Source organism: Papio anubis, chromosome 7 (genome assembly GCF_008728515.1).
Source record: "Papio anubis isolate 15944 chromosome 7, Panubis1.0, whole genome shotgun sequence".
NCBI classification, from domain to species: domain Eukaryota; kingdom Metazoa; phylum Chordata; class Mammalia; order Primates; family Cercopithecidae; genus Papio; species Papio anubis.
The window spans coordinates 89,709,954-89,730,459 of NC_044982.1; the positions used below are offsets into that span (position 1 = coordinate 89,709,954).

The 20,506-nt window shown below is 39.9% G+C and overlaps 2 protein-coding genes and 1 pseudogene across 16 annotated transcripts in view; 1 reads left to right on the forward strand and 2 right to left on the reverse strand.

Moving 5' to 3' along the window:
* The window catches only part of LRRC28 (leucine rich repeat containing 28), a 125,172-nt gene extending 110,273 nt beyond the window's left edge, over positions 1-14,899 (reverse strand). For all 6 annotated transcript variants that reach the window (XR_001904641.3, XM_017960951.2, XM_017960949.2 and 3 more), the window contains exons 1-2: positions 14,720-14,899; positions 10,155-10,382 (exon numbers count right to left, since the gene is read on the reverse strand). Coding sequence is in view for 5 of the 6 variants with exons in the window: in XM_017960951.2 (XP_017816440.1) it covers positions 10,155-10,322 (168 nt within the window). In the remaining variant the exon portion in view is untranslated. The remainder of the gene's footprint in view (positions 1-10,154; positions 10,383-14,719) is intronic.
* On the reverse strand, positions 5,964-10,148 carry LOC101001083 (annotated as a pseudogene). Its single transcript, XR_649486.4, has one exon. The product of XR_649486.4 is annotated as an endoplasmin-like (transcript).
* A 114-nt stretch (positions 14,900-15,013) lies between the features above and the next one.
* Positions 15,014-20,506, forward strand: part of TTC23 (tetratricopeptide repeat domain 23) — a 115,044-nt gene continuing 109,551 nt past the window's right edge. For 4 of the 9 annotated variants that reach the window (XR_002523230.2, XR_002523231.2, XM_021940888.2 and 1 more), the window contains exon 1: positions 16,647-16,840. The gene's annotated coding sequence lies outside the window, so the exon portion shown is untranslated. The other 5 variants (XM_021940889.2, XM_021940890.2, XM_021940893.2 and 2 more) reach the window with 5 other exon arrangements.

Here is a 20,506-nt window from a genome sequence, read left to right on the forward strand (position 1 = left end):
CATGCCTGTAATCCCAGCATTTTGGGAGGCCGAGGCGGACGGATCACAAGGTCAGGAGATCAAGACCATCCTGGCTAACATGGTGAAACCCCGTCTGTACTAAAAACACAAAAAAAACTTAGCCGGGCGTGGTGGCAGGCGCCTGTAGTCCCAGCTACTCAGGAGGCTGAGGCAGGAGAATGGCATGAACCTGGGAGGCGGAGCTTATAGTGAGCCGAGATCGCGCCACTGCATTCCAGCCTGGGCGAGAGTGAGACTCCGTCTCAAAAAAAAAAAAAAAAAAAAAAGATACCTCTTTCTTGTCCATTCATATTTATAAAATAAGCAAGTAGTAAGAGCTCTATCAGTATTTGGGCAAGTTACTCTTTCATTTCCTCAGGAAGGCCAACTGTTCCCATTAAGAAAAGAAGTTGACAGATTCATTAAGTGATTTTGCTTCCAGGTTGAGATTTTATACTTTCCTCAAAGTCTCTTGTGGCCCTTTTTATTGTAAATAAAGGAACTGAGGTCCAAAGAGGTTAAGCCATAGGACTTCGATCTCTTACCTCTCAGTCCTGAGTTGTGCTACCAAACCATGAAACAGCCACTTCCTGGGACTGCAGCCCTGAAATGCTCCCACTACTAATTTCCTCCCTTGAGGAACTTCAGAATTTTAGAAAGGACTGGTGATTGTTGCTTCCAAGCTATATTCCTTCTACTTCTTACAAAGACCACAGGTACCAATGCAGGGAAGGTTGTAAGGCCCTACCTCAGCCCCCTCCACCTTGCACACTCAGACCATGTCATCATCAGAAACTTCTCCATGACCACAGTCTTTTTCTGCCACCAAAATGTCCCATATCCCAGATGGCTTACCCAATACAGCAGTTCTTCAACATCAATGGGTACTTTGGCCCACCTCCATTCTCCGTATTCACTCTTCCTTTATTTGCCTCCAATCCAGCTCAGATTTCATGTTATATCACTCTCTTGGCCAAATCCTAAACCTCCTTAGTCTCTCCGTACTTGTACTGCACCCACCTGGCAAAAACCTAAATCTGTATGAATGTCACAGTCTTCCTTCTCCATACCTCAGACAGCTGAGTACAGCAAGAGAAAGTTCCCTAAACAAGCAGAAGATTCCACCATAAGCTTAATCACCAACTGCTTGTAAGTAACACCCAACAATTCTATCTTTCTCTAGCCAAACTGCCATGTGAGTCTTCCAACCTGCCCTCTCCCCAAATGTTCATTCCCAAGCAGATGGTCTGACCTGGTAAAAGCATCAGACAAAAACTCTCTCAACTGCCTCTCTCTCCCTCAGTGTCCATCTGTCTTTCCACCTGTCCTCCCTTTCTTTACTTTTACAAAGGAGGAAAGGATATATTCCCAAGGTCAATCCTTCCATGTGTACTCTGGAGCCCATTCTTAGGAAACTTGGACTTTTAATTATTCCCTTTTTCCAGAGGTTCAACTCCTGTCTAATGGGAACTTCCTATCAGCATTTACTCTGTCCTCTTAGAAAACAGAAGAGGGGGGGAAAGGAAAGGGAAAAGAAAAGGGAAGAAGAGAAGAAAAATCTCCTTTGTTGTCAAATTCTCCCCCACTATGCCCATCCCATATCACAGCCAAACTTCAAGACCTATCTACCCATCTGTTTACTAGAGGTCCTCTCTGCATATCCCATCTATGTGGGGGTTTCCATAGAGAACATCAATACTCAAACAAAAGAAGAGCTGCTTCCGCTTAAGTGGAGATAGACTATTGCTCAGTCCCCACCTCAGCATTGCTCAGTAAACCTGAGGTTCTGTGGAACTGTTAGATACAGCTAGGTTCCTCTTCAAACAGTTTGTCCAGTTCCCCTGTTATTTATTCCAAGTTCCAGCCCCCACTCCCCCCTTTTGCTGAGCTTTAACCTGTCTAAATATGCCTAGACATGCCACAGCCCTGTTTCCTTATGTGGAAATAGGTTAGCTTTCTAGTCACCTGTAGGTGACCCCTTCCTCCCCTCCCTCTCTCCTCTATCATGTGCCTACCTTGTCTAAGAAAGTTTAAATGTTTAGCCAATCGGGACTAGTTTAGATTGTGTGGTCCAACCCCAGCCAATGGGAGAAAGACACAGGACAGAATCTGCGTTGTTCTCCTTTGTTCTGTGTGTTCTCATGGTGGCTAGGCCTATGAGCCACACTCTTCCACAGAAGAAAATTGGCCTTGCTGAGAAATTCTCTGAGTGCTCGTTTTCTTTGTGGCCCTGAGCTTTTACTTCCAATAGAACCTATAAAACCACTGCTCAAGGCAAGCGAAACAGGTATGTAGACTTGTCCCTCGAACATGGCGCCACTGAGTCTTAGTTCATCTTCTTCCCTTAAACTTGAAATGCCAACAAATGAAAATTCCATGAGAAGCAGCAGCTATTCCATGATATACCTATCGTCAATGTCTTGAAGAATGATGGGTACACAGTAAGTACTCAAGAAATACACACTAATTGAATGATGCTCTTCCTCCTAAGTGCCTGTCAAAGTCAGTCTTCAGTGTCATACAAATAGGATCTTATTTTTAAAATATTCTACAATGCTGCTACATAGAATGAAATTATGTGTACTACACATGTTAAGCAGTAAGCCAGGCACTGAAGGTACAGAATGCAAGACACAGTTCCTGCTTTTGAAAGCTCTCAGTCTGGAACTCTTATAATATGGTCTTTATGCAATTCTACTTTACATTCATTTGTTTAATTCTACCACTACATGAATACCTATCATGTGACAAACCCAGACCCTATATTACTCCTAATATCTTATTTATCTTAAAATGATCATAAAGATCTGACTTAATTCCTGAATTGCATTTAAAATAATTATGGAAAAAGTATTTAAAACATTTTCTAAGGTAAATCATAGGAAGATAGGAAGAAAAATCATGTTTCTTAACTACTTTTTTTTTTGAGACAGGGTCTCACTTTGTCACCCAGGCTGAAGTGGAGGGGCGTGATGTTGGCTCATGGCAGCTTCAACTTCCTGGGTTCAAGCGATCCTCCCATCTCAGACCCCCCAAGTAGCTGGGACTACAGGCACTCACCACCACAACCAGCTATTTTTTTTTTTTTTTGGTATTTTTTATAGAGAGAGGATTTTGTGATGTTGCCCAGGTTGGTCTTGAACTCCTGAGCTCAAGTGATCCGCCTGCCTCAGCATCCCAAAGTGCTAGGATTACAGGCATGAGCCACTGCACCCGGCCCCCACAACTACTTCTTGTTCACCTATCAACTATATAACTACATTTCAATATAAACCAGCTTATGTTTAAAAAGAAAGTTCTGGCCAGGCACAGTGGCTCACTGTAATCTCAGCACTTTGGGAGGCTAAGGCAGGAGGATCACTTGAGCCCAGGAGTTCAAGATCAGCCTGGGCAACACAGCAAGACCCCATCTCTATAAAAAGTTGTAAAACTTAGCTGTGTATGGTGTGGTGGTGTGTGCTTGTAGTCCCAGCTACTCAGGAAGCTGAGGCAGGAAGCTCACTTGAGCTCAGGAGGTCAGGGCTGCAGTGAGCCAGGAGTATATACTATACTCCAGCCTGGGCAACAGAGCAAGACCCTGTCTCAAAACAAAACAAAAAGTTTTAAGGTTTCTCAGTTATACTAATAAATGATAATCAAATATTGCTTTAAAAAAGTTTTTTTTGAGACTGAGTCTCACTCTGTTGCCCAGGCTGGAGTGCAGTGGCATAATCTCAGCTTACTGCAAACTCAACCTTGCAGGTTCAAGTGATTCTCCTGCCTCAGCCTCCCAAGTAGCTGGGACTACAGACATGTGCCACCATGCCTAGCTAATTTTTATATTTTTGGTAGAGACGGGGTTTCACCATGTTGGCCAGCCTGGTCTCAAACTCCTAGCTTCAAGTGATCTGCCCGCCTTGGCCTCCCAAAGTGCTAGGATTACAGGCATGAGCCACCATGACTGGCCAAAAGTCTTTTGAAACATAAAACGTGTCTACCCTTTAGTCCAACAATCCTACTTTTTAGGCTATCCTAAATATAAACATACATGTACATACAAGAATATACATATATCTACTGGCCTAGAGGTTAGTGGAATGAGAATATCATGAAATGAAAAAAGAGACTTCCAGAGAAATATGTATGATTTTATTTTTGTTATTAAAAAAGGAAAAATACAAACAGAATATATATATAATTACATAAACACAAGCAAGGAGGTGGAAGGTGGTATAGTCTGAATGTTTGTGTTTCCCCAAATTCATACATTAAAATTCTAAACCCCAAGATGATGATGGTGTTAGAAGGTGGGACCAGCTGGGCATGGTGGCACATGCCTGCAATCCTAGTACTTTGGGAGGCCGAGGTGGGTGGATCACCTGAGGTCGGGAGTTCAAGACTAGCCTGACCAACATGGAGAAACCCCATCTCTACTAAAATTACAAAATTAGCTGGGCGTGGTGGTGCATGCCTGTAATCCAAGCTACTCGGGAGGCTGAGGCAGGAGAATCACTTAAATCCGGGAGGCAGAGGTTGCCGTGAGCCGAGATAGAGCTGTTGCACTCCAGCCTGGGCAACAAGAGTGAAACTCCATCTCAAAAAAATAAAAAATAAAAATAAAAATAAAAAAAAGAGGTGGGACCTTTGAGAGGCAATTAGATTATGACAGCAGAGCCCTTATGAATGGAATTAGTGTCCTTTAAAAGAGGTCGGGGAGAGACCCTTGACCCCTTCCACCATGTGAGAACACAGCAAGAAGGCACCATCTACAATCCAGTAAGAGAGACCTCACCAGACACCGAATCTGCTAGCACCCTGATCTTGTACTTCCCCACCTCCAGAGCAGTAAGAAATAAATTTGTTTATAAGCCACTGATTTTATGGTGTTTTGTTATGGCAGCATGAATGAACCAAAGCAGAAGGATACAATCCAACTATTAATGTTGGTTGCTTCACAAACTGGAAAAAGAAAGGATTGCTTTCCAGATACTCCTCTATGTTGTTTGACATAAGGGCATATACCAGTTTTGTAATTGCAAAGTTTATTCTTTTAAATGTGCAAAAAGGCTTTTTCTTGTGCTTTAGTTCTAAATATGAGCACTCGCCAAGTTCTGGACTTTTGCCATGCAATCATCCTACAAATACAAGCCACTACATGGCTCTGAGCAACTGAGGGGCAAAAGGGAGAAGTGTAGAGGCTGTGTATTAGCGACAACTTCTCTTCTCAGCAAGAGGCCTAATATGCTGAGGGGTGGGAGAGGAAAGGAGGAAAATGCTGAGAGAAGGCGTTTAACACACATGCAAAAATGTTAACAGGAAACAAAAAAAACAATGTTAAGAAACACTAAAACAACATGAACATGGAAGTGACTGACAGATTCCCAAGCTTGTTTAAAATCCGTAAGTAAAAGGCCGATTAAGCAATAATATATTCGAGATACTATACATTTTCAATAATGTTTTCCCCAGTTTTGGACAGTATTGCAGTTGTAAATAAAACTGCACATATTACTCTCTTTTAGGAACTGTATTTTAACATCAGCAAATATTCCAAAAGCCCTAAGAATCACTACTAGTTTTGAGCACTCTAGGAAAAGTAATGTTTTACCTGTTTTCAAAAACTGCGCTGTAAGCTGTCATGTATCTGATACAATCAGGCAATGCGCAGGCTTTGGGATGACTGCTACTATTCCCACCATCTCCTCATATCTGTACAGCACTTTATAGTTTACAAAGTTCTTTGATATACATAAATCAAATATTCCAGCTAAGAGAAAACAATTAAAGTAAAATATATACATCATTATAAACATACACAACTATTTAATCTTTGATGATTAAAAAGGTTGCAGACAAATAAAATGTATTACCATAAGCTATTATAAACATCAATTTACTGGACAGTAGATTCTTATTTTCATAAATAAAAAACTGAAGCTGAGAAACTATGACAAGACCAAAAGTTTAATTTTTGGCGGGGGGGGGGAATCTTTTTTATTTTTATACACATGACAAGATTTTACATCAAGAATAGTCAGTTAAATAGTACAAATAAGGTATGTTAAAAAAATTCAACTAAAAAACCCACTTCTTCCTGTAACCCATAATCCCACATTTAACAGTGCAGGGAGAAGGGGACTGGTGGGGTGCATCTAAAACAAGTCTCTCCCAAAAGAAATGACTTAAATTTCACATTCCCTCTCCACACAGGATCCAAACAGTGAGAGTATAATTTACAATTCATCTTTTTCAGCTGTAGATTCCTTTGCTGTTTCTTGTTCTTCTTCATCTGTTCCCACATCCATTTCTTTGTCTTCGTCTTGCTCTGCGTCTTCTGTTGTCTCCTCAGGTTCTTCTTTGGGTTCTTCCATCTTTGCATCAGGATCAATGTTCAAACTGAGGCGAGGCATTCTTTCTATTCTATGTCCATATGCTTTAGTGTCTGGTAAAAGATATCCTGACTGGAACATTACTGTTTCAAACAAAACCACAGCAAGATCCAAAACTGTTTTATCATCTTCATCTTCCTTAATTCGTTGAAGCAGGTCTCTGATCAGCAGATGTCTGGGATTAATTTCAAATGTTTTCTTCTGACTTGCATGGTAATTTGTAGAGATGTCCTTGCCCGTTTGGTATGCTTGTGCTTTCATGATTCTCTCCATGTTGCCAGACCACCCATACTGGCTGGCCACCAAAGCACATGGAGATTCTGTCAGGCACTGAGATACCACAGCCTTTTCAATCTTGTCCTTAAGGGCTTTATCTTTCATCCAATTGAGCAGAGGCTCAAATTCTTTCTCAACTGCTTCATGACTCTCCTTAGTTTTCTCACTTTCATCAAACTTCACTCGTTCCTTGGCAACATTCTGGAACCTCTTCCCATCAAATTCGGGAAGGGCCTGAATGCAGTATTCATCTACAGGTTCTGTGAGGTAAATAACTTCATAGCCCTTTTTCAGAAGTCGCTAAACAAATGGAGAAGATTCAGCCTCTTTTCTGCTGGATCAGCCATGAGGTAGATTTTGTCTTGTTTTTCCTTCATTCTTTCCACATACTGGTGTAGGCTAGCAATGTCAGTTGGATGATGAGAAAACTGGAACCTAAGAAGTTTCGCAAGACGTGTTCGATTCAAATGGTCTTCAATCACGCCAAGCTTAATGTTGGTACCAAATTCTTTCCAAAAAGTATCATTATATTTCTCATCAGCAATCTTGATCATGTGCAGAGTTTTACGGACAAGTTTCTTCCTAATCACCTTAAGCAGTTTATGTTGCCGAACAGTCTTGCACGAAACATTCAAAGGGAGACCATCTGAGTCCACCACACCCTTGACAAAATTAACGTACTTAGGCATCATATCAAGGAAGTCATCTGTGATGAATACGCAGTGCACATAGAGCTTAATGTAATTGCTCTTTTTAGATCCATATTTGTCAAATAGGCCATGTGGAACAAATGTGGGTACAAATGAAATTGATTTGAAGGTAACTTCCCCTTCAGCAGTAAAGTGAATATAAGCCACAGTGTCATCACTTCCCTTTGAAAATGATTTGCAGAAAGCTTTGTATTCATCTTCTACTTCTTTGGATGGTCTCTGCCATATTGGTTTGATATCATTCATAAGTTCCCATTCACAGACAGTTTTTTCAACATTTTTAGTCTTTGGTTTCTTTTCTCCTCCTCTTCTCCTTCTTCTTCCTTCTTCTTCCATCTTCTTCCTTCTTCTCCTTCTTCTTCCTTCTTCTTCTTCTTCCTCTACTACAGCTTCATCATAAGATTCTTCTTTCTCTTCTTTTGCTGCTGCTTCTTCCTTCATGGGCTCCTCAACAGTTTCAGTCTTGCTGCTCCATACATAAATAGGAAGGTTTACGAACTGTGAATATTTTTGACGAGATTTTTAATTGTACCCAATTCAAGGTAATCAAATGCTTTTTCTTTTAAGACAAGGGTAATTGTTGTTCCCCATCCTAGAGTGTCTCCTCTTGAGTCAGCAATTACAGAATATTCACTGGAGTTGGACTCCCAGATGTCCTGGGTATCACTGTTGTGTTTTGAAGTGACAATAACCTTATCTGCTACAAGGAAGGTGGAATAGAAACCGACGCCAAACTGGCCAATCAATTCAGGAAGTTGACTGGCTATCTTCCTGTGCTTCAGTCATTTTGTTTAAAAACTTGTTTGTCCCAGATGTGGCAATGGTACCAAAGTTTTTAACCAACTCTTCTCTGGTCATTCCTACACCAGTGTCTGTGACACGCAGCAGATTCTTCACCTTATCGCACTTAATTTTGACTGTTAGTTTCTCATTTCCAGAAAGAGCATTTTCATCAGTCAGTGATATTAGCCTTATCTTATCTAAAGCCTCAGAATCAGTTCTCTCAGGAAAATCTCTTTATTTTCATACAACAAATTGATGATAAGTTTCATCATTCTGTTAACTTCAGCTTGGAAGGCAAACTTTTCGGACTCTTATTTATGATGCATTTAATTCATTCAACTGAATAGCTTCTTCCTCTCTCTGTACTACTTCATCATCTGTCCTTGAACCTTCTCTACTTTTACCCAGATCCTCTTCTACTGTACCATCCACATGAACTTCATCATCAGCTCTGACCGACCCGAAGGTCAGCAGGACACGGCAGAGGCCCAGCACCCACAGGGCCTTCATGGCGTGCGGCTGGTGAGTCTCAAGTCCCTTTCGATTGCAAGAGCTGCCTCCATCCTCTCACTCCTGGGCTGATAGTCACACCTCCAGCCGCATAGTCCGCCCACAAATTTAACTTTTATAAGCAAAGGTCAATTCTCTGAACAAAGTCTACCCCATTGGGCTATGGTAGATAGTTAATAAGTAATCCACTCACAAATTTTTCTTTATACATAAAGAGCAAACATGGGAAAATCTAGGCTATAATCCTTGTCAAAATATTTCTTATACCACTTCTCATTAAAGGGCTAAAAAAAATACTAATATGGTTTCATATCATGAGATGATGACTTTGCAAAAAAGGATTCCTATAACTGCATATAGATTTTCCAAGTTGGAAAAACTGAAAAATCTAATTTCAGAAATATAAGTAGGCATTCAACATATATGCCAATATGCTAATCACAAAAGAACAAAACATACTTATCTATTTACTTCCAGACAGAGCAAAGATAAACTAATTTTACAATGCTTTCTACCCACTATAGGCATTGTACACAGATTAAATAAAACTTTTCCAGGAAAACATGCCATGTACATGAAGCCAATAAGATACACTTTCTAGATATTTAGCAAAGTCCAATATAGCGAAGGGAATGAAGAATGGGTGAATTCACAAAGTAGTAAGATTTCATAAATCATCTAAAATGAGTAAGAACTAGAATTCAAGTACAAGATTCAAATAAGGTTAAGTGATAACCAGAAAAGGCCATACAAAGTAAATCCATTTAATACAGAGTCCAAGTTTTACAATAAATAGTGGGAATAAAAAGCTTGATTTGGACATTCTTTTGAAAAACTTTTAGTTTATCTTATATGTAATACAATTCAGATTATAATAAAAACTATGTGATTATTCTTAGAACATAAAAAGAGCAAATTAAATGTTGCCTTTGTGGCAAAATTTTTTCCAAAAAATTGTATGCTAGCCCAATTCAAAGTCATTTGATTTTCACAGGCCAATCATAAAGGTTTTGTTTTCAAAACACTCAAAAGTTACATTAAGCTTCCCTAGTGCCTCTCTTAATGCTTTAATTTTCAAATCATTCTCCCTTTAATACCTGTATCTCAAAAGCACTGTTGGTCTTTCTCTTGTTTACTTTTTAACTGGTCTAGTGAATGCTGTAATATCCAAGAATCACCTGAGAAGCTTAACATACAAACAAATTACAAGTCAGGACAGAAGCACATGCTCAATGAAGACAGGTTTTTGAATGGTTACTAATTTGATAAGTCATACATGAGTGAATATTTTGCTTTCCTTCACAACTTCCCTTGCAACCTCATAACTGCACGAACTTGGATAACAAATTCATAGCCAATGAGAAACCCCTGTGTGTGCATTTATATTAACCGTATATATAACAACAGGGGATATAAGTCTTGGTCTGAATGCCTTAGGGTATGTAAATGTATCTTGATCAGGACCACATGTATAAATAATTTTTTGTAGTGTAATATAATACTGTACCAAGGTTGTCAGGGAGTTCCTTTTCATATAGAGTCTCTCCAAGTACTGCAGTCCCTCATCTTTCAGTAACTCCAATGGAAAATGGTGCAGATTCCTATAATTTAAGAACAAATTCTTGTGCTTTTCCAGCCTTGCCACAGAGATCGTCTTACAAAGTTCGGACGCCATGACTGACTATATCCCATCAGGCACACTGCAGTACTATATCTTGTCAAAATTGGTCCATTTCTATAAAGAGAACAAGAAAATGTATTCATTATAAGATTTTTTAGTACCCAGAGCTACTTGAAGACACTGAAAAAGATAATTATATTAATACATTCAATCCTACATTTTATTTTATAACAACTAAAATTGTCACACATATTTAGGAGGAGATTAAAATGAATAACAATTTAATAAAAATATTCTGATTAAACAATATTTATTATTTATTAGAAATAGTCCTAATGGAAAAAATAGTTTTTGCACTTGAGATAGGAACCCTCGTCTAAGAAAAACAGTGACCAGTTTCATAACATGCAACCAAAGGAGAAGCTTAAAAATCAAATGCAGCAAACCCCATTTCTTTTATGAACTACCTCATTTTGTATTTAGCTTAAGGTACTTCAAAAATATTAAAATATATATTATTTATATCTAGAGCATTAATAGCTTCATTTTCTTCACTTCCTAGTATGTAAATATTGTCCTATATTCTGATTTTTTTCTTTATCTCTTTATTCTTTTCTTTCTTCTTATTTTGTTTTTAGAGACAGGGTCTCACTCTGTTGCCCAGGCTAGGCTGCAGTGGCTCAATCATAGCTCACTGTAGCCTCAACTTCTGTGCTCAAGTGATCCTCTCACCTCAGCCTCCCAAGCAGCCGTTACCATAGGCAGCACCACCACACTCAGCAAATTGTTTTATTTGTTTTAGAGATGGGGGTGTCACTGTGTTGCCCAGGCTAGTCTCAAACTCCTGAGTTCAAGCAATCCTCCCACCTCAGCCTCCCCAAATGCTGGGATTACAGGTGTGAGCCACTGTGCCTCTCCTCTTTGTTTTTAGCTTTATGGATTATCAGAGGCATCAAATAAATAGATCCAGGGCCACACAGTTTCATTATTTTAAATTATTTCAATGAAAGAAGAAATACTGCACTCGGAAACAAGAATCTTGTATTATTCTATAATACTACAATGTCTCTGGGTCTCCAGTTGCCTAATATATAGAAAGGAGATAGCAACTAATGTACCGGTTTACAGGCCTGAGTCCAGGGCAGATTATTATAAATTCTCTTCTAGCTCCAAAATTGACAAGGGCAACAACACAAGTAACATTTGCCATTTTATCCACTACGCACAGAGCTAAAACAAACTTCACCATCAGTTAACACAAAAAGAAACAAACTAAAGCCTTCAGTAATTTGTCCAAGGTCAAAACCGTTCACAAGGGATAAAAGCAAGGGTTTGATGCCAGGTCCAATGAATTTCAAAGTTTGGGTTCTTTACAGACACTGACTCACAAGATTCCACAGGATACTAAGGAAATGCTGAAACAACTACAAAGAAGTTGAGCTTTGCTTAAAGATTTGACTGTTTTCCTCAGCACTTTTTCCCAACTCTCTCTTGGAAAGTACCTTTCAATATTTTTTTTTTTTTTCTTAAGGAAAGTGATTTTCACTGGGAATTAATACCAAATTAGTACAAAATGCAGCAACATAAGCTTTCAATAAACAAGAGTTCTGTAATTTTCTGGTTATATTTTATTATTTCCAAATTCTAATTCCTAGCTAATGAGCTAGCACTTGCCATTTTATATAAAAAGGCAAAGTATGAAATATTAACTATTTCCAAAGCAACATAAGGATCCAATACTTTCCCACATTTATTCCACCTACTCACCTATTTTATGAGATATATTATGTGACTTTGTACAAGATATATCTTTCCACATCTTAATTCTCCTATCTGTAAAGCAAAGGGAAGTAGACTACAAATAACATCAATGATTCCGTGAAGAAAATGAAACTTTTTAGGTAATTATTCACTGAACTAATAAACTGTTAGCAGTTGAGATGTCTTACAACCATCTCAAACTTAACACACTCAAAGAGCTTTCCATTTTCATCATCAATCCAAATCTCCATAGTTTTTCCCATCTCAATAAATGACCCACCCCTCCATCCACCAGCAGGAAGTCATGAATGATTCCATCCTCTCATATTCTGACCACCTCCAATCTATCACAAGGCTAGAGGCTTCCATCTCCCAAAGACATCTCAAATCCATCCAAATCTCTCCATCTGCCAAAACCACAAGCCACTGTCATTTCCTGCCTGGCCAACTGTATTAGTGGTCTCCCTGTGTCCACTCTAGTCACTTCCAATTCATTAATCCCAGCAGTGGGCCTTTAAAAATGTACATCCAATTACATCTCACTCTTTCCGGCACACATCTTACTAAATAAACCCTTCAGAAACCTCTTATTCAGAAAATCAAACCCATACCAGGCCTTGAGGGTGCCTCACCATCTGCCCCCACCCACTTCTCCAGCAACTCTGCTTGGCTTCTCACCAAGCTTCTGGGTTTTTCCAATCCTTAAAGCTACCAAACCCCTAACAGCACTTGCTGCTCTCCTCTTAGCCTAGAAAGCAATGTCCCATCATTCTCCAGATTTCAACATAAAAATCACTTCCCGAGGCCAGTCGCGGTGGCTCACACCTGTAATCCTAGCACTCTGGGAGGCCGAGGAGGGTGGATCACCTGAGGTGAGGAGTTTGAGAACAGACTGGCCAACTTGGCAAAACCCCATCTCTACTAAAAATACAAAAATTAGCTGGGTGTGGTGGCAGGTGCCCGTAATCCCAGCCACTCGGGAGGCTGAGGCAGGAGAATCGCTTGAAGCCGGGAGGCAGAGCTTGCAGTAAACTGAGATCGCACCACTGCACTCCAGCCTGGGCGACAAAGACTCGGTCTTAAAAAAAAAAAAAAAAACCACCTCCTCCCTACTCCAACCCTAGTCCCCTGTTATCTTTTCAGAGGAACTTGGCTGTTTGTTTTTCCTTCGTAGGACTCCTCACAATTTGTCATTTAAATATTTATCGTTGCACCTGTTTATTGTCAATAAAGCCAAAAAGCCTGCAAATAAACTCTTCAGAAACTTATTTAGAAATCCTAAGGGCAGGGACTGTGTTGTTTTCTTCACGCTTGCATACCTGCATCTAGCACAATAACTAAAAGTAACCCTTTCTAATACCTAGGTGATGGGTTGATAGGTGCAGTAAATCACCAAGGCACAAGTTTACCTATGTAACAAACCGGCATATTCTGCACATGTATCCAGGAACTTAAAATAAAATTTTAAAGTAAGCCTTCTAATATCTGATGACATGTGGAAGAACATTGCAAGGCTGATTTTCCATCCACCTATGTCAACACCACGGATAGAGCCTATAAGCTTGCTACATGCCACAAGGATGTCTAATCTTTACAATCGTGCATTGCAATAGACATATGTAGCCCGTTTTGCAGAGGAGGAAACTGAGTTTCTCGGAGGGTAACATGCCATAGTTCCATCGCAGGTGAACTGACTGCAAAGCCTGTGCACCGCCGCCCTACAATGCAAAACCACACTCACTGAGGCAAGATTCAGTAAGAGATTCCCTGTAACCTGACGGCTTTCCTTCTGAATATTCTAGCTGGGATTGGCTGCCTCAAAAACACCATTAAACTCTGTTAAAATTGCTACAAAGGCTGTTTGGGAGATAAAATCTAAACAAATGAAATCCTAAAACTGCCAATAATGACAATAAAGCATCAACAATGCTCATAGTTTTGCAGTATGCAATCACGGGTCATACACAGCCTTTAACAAGGTAATTTTCTTACTCCATTTCACTTTACTACATCTTAACCTAGTTAAGCAAACTACCTCTTGTATAGTTATACTACCTCTTACACGTAGTTAAGGCAAATAGTATTACTTAATGTCAGCTGTATACAGCTGCACCTACACACGAGCTTCCTGACAGGTGAACACCAATCTATCTTATTAAAAACAAAACAAAAAAATCAAAAACCTCTCAACAAAATTCCACACATATTAAGGAATATTTTGAAAGAAAGGAGTCCCTTAGACTGACTTGCCCGTACTCAATTTAGTAGAATACGCATTCCAATTTCCTAAAGCTGGAGATGAGAGAACTATAAGCTACATATTAAAAGCATTTGTAAAAGGCTATTTTCTCAGCTCAGTGGTAATAAACACTGGCAGAGTCTTAGGCAAAACACACGCCGTTTCGCCCGAGTTGGCCAGCCACTGAGATCGTTACAGTTGGGAAGCAGTGAGCCCAGCAGCAGGGATTTCACGGACCCGGTATCAGGGTTCTCAGGTCCCAGGGGCCGCGGGCCGCAGAGTGCGAGAAGGACCCAGCAGCTGTGGCCACCTGAGGCCCGGACGGCCCCGCTGTCCCACTCGCCGCGACCCGGACGCTTTGGCAGGACCAAGTCTGGGGCGTCCCCGCCGGGGGCCAGGTCAGAGAGCCCTGCCACTTGAACCACCCGACGAGGCGGACAGCTCTACTCACCTTAGCGCCAGCAGAGCCAGCGCTCCGGAGCGCAAGCGGCGCTGGAAGGCAAGCGGGTGACGGCGGGCGGGGCGGAGCAGGGAGCCGGGCGGGGGCGGGGCGGAGCGCCGGGCGTCGGGGGCGGGGCTCCGGGGGCGGAGCGGAACCCGCGCTACAGGGAGCTGGAGAAGAGGGAGCGGGAGAGGAGCAGGGAACCTCGCGATAACCCCCTGTGTTCTCGCGCTTTCACGATAGGTGTGGGAAAATGTTCGTTTGCCAAGCGATATGTCTATTGGCCGAGAGCGCGACTTCCTCTATTCTGGCCCCGCCCGCGGCTCTACTCTTGCTTCCGGCTCCGGCGTGGGGTTTGATGTCCACGGAGTGGCTTTTTGTTTAGCGTTTTGAAGGGGTAATTTAGCCGGCTCCAACCTCGGGAGCCGCCAGTTACTGGCCTGTTCCTTCATTCATACATTCATTCAGTCACTCGGCCTCTCATTCAGTAGCACACGTTGAGGGATTACAGCAATGATCCCACGTTGAGCGTTCATTCTAAGAGCTGTTTATAGATTATCTCGTTGAACCCTTGACAGCAATCCCGTGACACAGGGACTAACAGCACCAGTCTGACGGTTGAAAAACAGGCCAGTGAGTTTATGTAACGAAACCAATGTTAGCAAGTAGTGAGTCTTAAGCACTAGATTTAAGGGGTCACTGCGCACTGGTAGATAACAAAGATGAGGAGGAGGTAACCTAGTCTCTGCCCTTCAAGCACCCAAGGTTTATTGTGAGAAAAGATTGCTACAAAGGACAGGAACAATTTAGAGAGTTAAATACAATGACAGTTCCTAGCATGACTGAGTAGGCTGTCATTATGTATTTCTTCAAGACAAAAATTATGTCAGCGAAATAGCATCAAAGAAAGAGTTTTATGCTGTTAAAAATGCTTGGAAGCATAGTTCGGAAACATTTTTAAGAGACACTTTTTAAAGTGTTTCAATATGACAAATTTCCTTCTGAAATGAAGGTTTTAAAGTATTTTCCTCTACTACAATCGCTGATGATTTTTGTTCCGTGAAAAGCCTGTCTGTTAATTTGCGAGGCTCCTTGTCAAGGAAACTTAACTTTATAATGAAGCAGTTTTACAGTGGCTGACTTAATTACTCTTAGAGATGAATAACCTAGAAAGCAGAGTTACATTAAATAAAAAACATTGGTTTCAAAACAAGGTATGAGTTATAATAAAATATTTATCAGTTATCTGTTAAATTTGGTCTTCAAGAGCTACTCAGGTATAGAGCACAGTATATGTCATGTATTTCTAAGATAGTTTCATAATACCTAAGAATTCGTGGCACTCAAATTTTTTGCTGGTCTTAAAATGAGGAAATCCACATTTTGTGTAAAAACAAAGATACTTTTGTGGTCAACCCAAATAATAAGACTTGCTGCTAATATATGAAGAGGTACACCCCCCAAAAAAGAAAGAAGATGAACAATAGAACAGTTTTTTCAAAATAATGTTAGCCTCTTAGTTTTCATTTCTTTTTTTAAAAAAGGGGGATACCGTTTTTCAATGCATTAATTTAGTATCTGATATTTGATCACGAAAAATGAATCATGTTAAAATTACTTTCACCTCCTCCCCAAATTGACACAAAAGTTACCAAGTGATTATATGTGAGAGTATCCTATGACCCCACTCTTAGAAGTTCTCCCAATTTGCAGAGAATCAATTTGCACGTTTTTTCTCTCTTGAAGGGGGAAAAAATTCTCTAAGCTGGTGATTTTACATTCTTTGACAAACTTCAATAGCAACAGGCAGCGATACCCCTTTAAGCAAATTCCAAGGAAAAGACCTCATTTTAAAATTCCCACCTCTGGCTCCCAAGGATTGGTTTGCAAACTTCGACAAAATACTCTTCTCCACTCGCTATTGGTGAGTGCCCTATCATTCATGCTTTTGCCTGGAGTTTTGTGAGGTACCCCCTTGCTTTACGGGAAAAAGCTGCTCCGGAACTGCCCTACTTTAGACTTTTTCATGGTTATCAATCTGTACAAAGAATCACCAAACTGATAAAGCAGGAACCAAAAAGGCAAGTCACGCTGCCAAGACAACTGTGTCATTCGCTCGAAAAAGAAACGGTGAGCCTCCCCAGCAGACTGGGTAAACCGGCAAAGGATTTTACGACATAGTTGGAGATTGGAGAGTTACAGAAACTTTTACGGTTTTGTTTTTGTTTTTTGTTGTTGTTGTTGTTGTTTTTACAAGTTTTAAAGGAGTGATTGAGTGTCAAAAGAAAAGCAGAGAAAAATACAAGCACAATTTAAAGATAGCAGGAAGAAGTGTTCCGAGAGTATTTTTCTCTTTAGGGTAAGGTTTGAAAGCATCATGCCCAGATTATCAGTGGATTTTTGAAAAGTAAAGGAGGCAAGATAGTAAGATTAACTATAGATCATTTTCTACTTTAAGAATCTGTGCTTCGTTTTTGTTGCTTAAATGTGGATTTAGAAGGACATTTAGTAATATTGTAATTTTTAAATGAATTTTTTTTGTATATTGTCATACCTGGCATAATAGATAATACATCTATTAAAAGATATAAGAGAAAAATAGAATTGCTTGAACCCAAATTTTGTGTATATCTGTGGATTAGGGAATCCAGGGACAGATCTGCTAATGGCTAAATAAAACATACTATAGATACCTGAAGCAGAATCAGCATGTAAGGATAAATTCTCAAAAAAGAAATCTAGCATCGTATTTTCAAAAATGGCATTTTAAATTAAAACAAATATAAAAGAGAATTTATCAAGGAAACATAGATAAACATGAATAACTATTTCTTGAGTTGCTTCTGTTAATCTATATAGGGGAATATAAAGTAATAAAATCCAGCCCCTCAAGAACAGGGACAAATGAGGCTCAGAACATTTAAACTAAAACTTCTGAACAGTTCGTAATGCCCAGATGACTGTTGTAGAGCACAGATACTTCAGGAGCTCAGCTCAATGTGAGATGAATTATTCAGAGAAGGCTTCACAGTATGGGTAAGACTCAATTTGGGCCTGAGCAATGGGCAGAATTTCAGAGAGGAAAGAAGGGAAGTGGCATCCCTACTAGTGAGTGAGTTGTTAGCAAGTATGTGCAGCCCGAGGAAGAGCTGGCTCTGACTGCAGCAGAAGGTTCATTTGGAAACTTTGGTTAAAAATTTATAAAAACAGCATGAGAAAAATGAAAAGCTAGAATTCCCAAAATCAAGGGTTTTGGTCCTGTGTCTGGAACAGAAGGCACACCTTATGAAAGTAATATTTGAAGACGATAAAACTGACAGTGCAATTTAAGATGACTACAAGAACAGAGACCAGAAGCTAAGGGGCCTCATACTGTAAATACTGGCACACAGATGAGTAACCTTGCTGCTTACCCAAATACATTTACCTTATCATTGCTGAATAATATAAATTTTGATGCATTTCTTTGTAGTCTTCGAAAGCATTGAGTTTACTTCTTAAGATTTTTGGGGACCTCTGCCACATTGTCTTGGGGAATCATGGTTGCCCCATCTTTATAAAAGTCTTGTCATAAGATGTATAAAAACCAGAATTACACATGAAACTGCATTGCGGTTTCATAGCTATTTTTTACCAGCTTTAATGAAGTATAATTTATATATTATAAGGTTCATTTAAGGATATAACTCAATGATTGTTTTAGAAAATATAATAGAGTTGTACAACCATCACCACATTCCAATTTCAGAAAATTTTCATCTTCCTAAAAAAATACTTTGTGCCCATTTGCAGGCAAGTCCTGGTTTCCTATCCCCAGCCCCACTCACTAAAAAACTTTCTGTCTATAAATTTACCTTTTCTGGGCATGTAAATGGAATTACACAATATGTGATCCTTTGCATCTGGTTTCTTTTACTTAGCATAATGTTTTTGAGGTTCATCCATGTTGTAGTATGTCTCATTACTTCATTCCTTTTTGTTGCTAGGTAATAATCCACTCGATGGCAAGACCACATTTTATTATTTAACAGTACCAGTTAACAGACATTTGGATTTCTTCCAGTATTTAATGATAGTGTTTAATTGTACTAATTGTAATTGTATTACAGTAAATACAGTACAGTATTTAGCTATTATGAATAATGCTGCTATGAAGATGGGTACAAGTTTTTGTATGAACATGTGTTTTCAGTTTTCCTGGGTGTATATCTATGAGTGGAATTACTGTCATATGGTAACTCTGTATGTGTAACTTTTTGAGGTGTTGTACAACTGCTTTCCAAGGTGAATTCCCACTTTACATTTCCACCAGAGTGTATGAGGGCTCCAATTTGTCCACATCCTCACCAACACTCCTTATGATCTGTCTTATTCATTTGGCTGGATTTTAAGTGGTATCTTATTACAGCTTTCATTTGCATTTTCCTAATGACTGATGATACGAAGCATCTTTTCATGTGCTTATTGACTATCCATAGATCTTCTTTTGTAAAATGTCTTTCAAATATTTTTCCTTTTTTTTTAATTGGGTTGTCATCTTGTTACTGATTTATTTATTTATTTATTTTGAGACCGAGTCTTGCTCTGTCCCTCAGGCTGGAGTGCAGAGTGGCCCGGTCTCGGCCCACTGCAATGTCTGCCTTCCCGCTTCAAGCAATTCTCCTGCCTCAGCCTCCCAAGTAGCTAGGATTACAGGCGCCCATGACCGTGCCCGGCTAATTTTTTTGTATTTTTAGTAGAGATGGGGTTTCACCATGTTGGCCAGGGTGGTCTGGAACTCCTGACCTCGTGATCCACCCGCTTTGGCCTCCCACAGTGGTGGGATTACAGGCATGATCTCAGCTCACTGCAACCTCCGCCTCCCAGGTTCAAGCAATTCTCCTGCCCCAGCCTCCCGAGTAGCTGGGATTACAGGTGCCCGCCACTATGCCCAGCTAATTTTTTGTATTTTTAGTAGAGACAGGGTTTCAGCATGTTGGCCAGGCTGGTGTTGAACTCTTGACGTCATGCTTTGCCCACCTCAGCCTCCCAAAGTGCTGGGATTACAGGCGTGAGCCACCGCGCCCAGTCCCATGTTACTGATTTTTAATTGTTCTTTATATATTGTGGTTAAAGTCTTTTATCAGATTAATGATTTACAAATCTTGTCTCCCATTCTGTGGTTTGTCTTTTAACTTTAATAATAGTATCTTTTGAAGCAGTAAAGGTTTGAATTTGATGAAATCTAATTTATGGTTTTCTTTCTCTTTTATCACTTGTGCTTTTGGTGTCGTATCTCAGAAGTATTTGCCTAACAGGCCAGGTCCTGTGACTCACACCTGTAATCCCAGTATTTTGGGAGGCCAAGTCGGGTGGATCACCTCCACTCCAGCCTAAGCGACAGAGTGAGAGTACATCTCAAAAAAAAAAAAAAAAAGTTCATGAAGATTTACTCCTATGTTTGCAATGAGTTTTATAGTTTTACCTCTTACTGTTAAATCTTTACTCCATTTGGAGTTAATTTTTATATTTGGTATGAGGTGTAGAGATCCAACTTTATTCATTTGCATGTGTCTATCCAGTTATTCCAGCACTGTTTCTTGAAAAGACTGTTCTCTTCCCATTGAACTATCTTGGCACCCTTGTTAAAAAATAATTCACATATATACGAGTTTATTTTTGGACTCTCGCCACTATCCCATTTTTCTATATGTCAATTCTTTTTTTTTTTTTTTTTTTTTGGAGACAGAGTCTCGCTCTGTCACCCAGGCTGGAGTATAGTGGTACAATCTTGGCTCACTGCAACCTCCGCCTCCC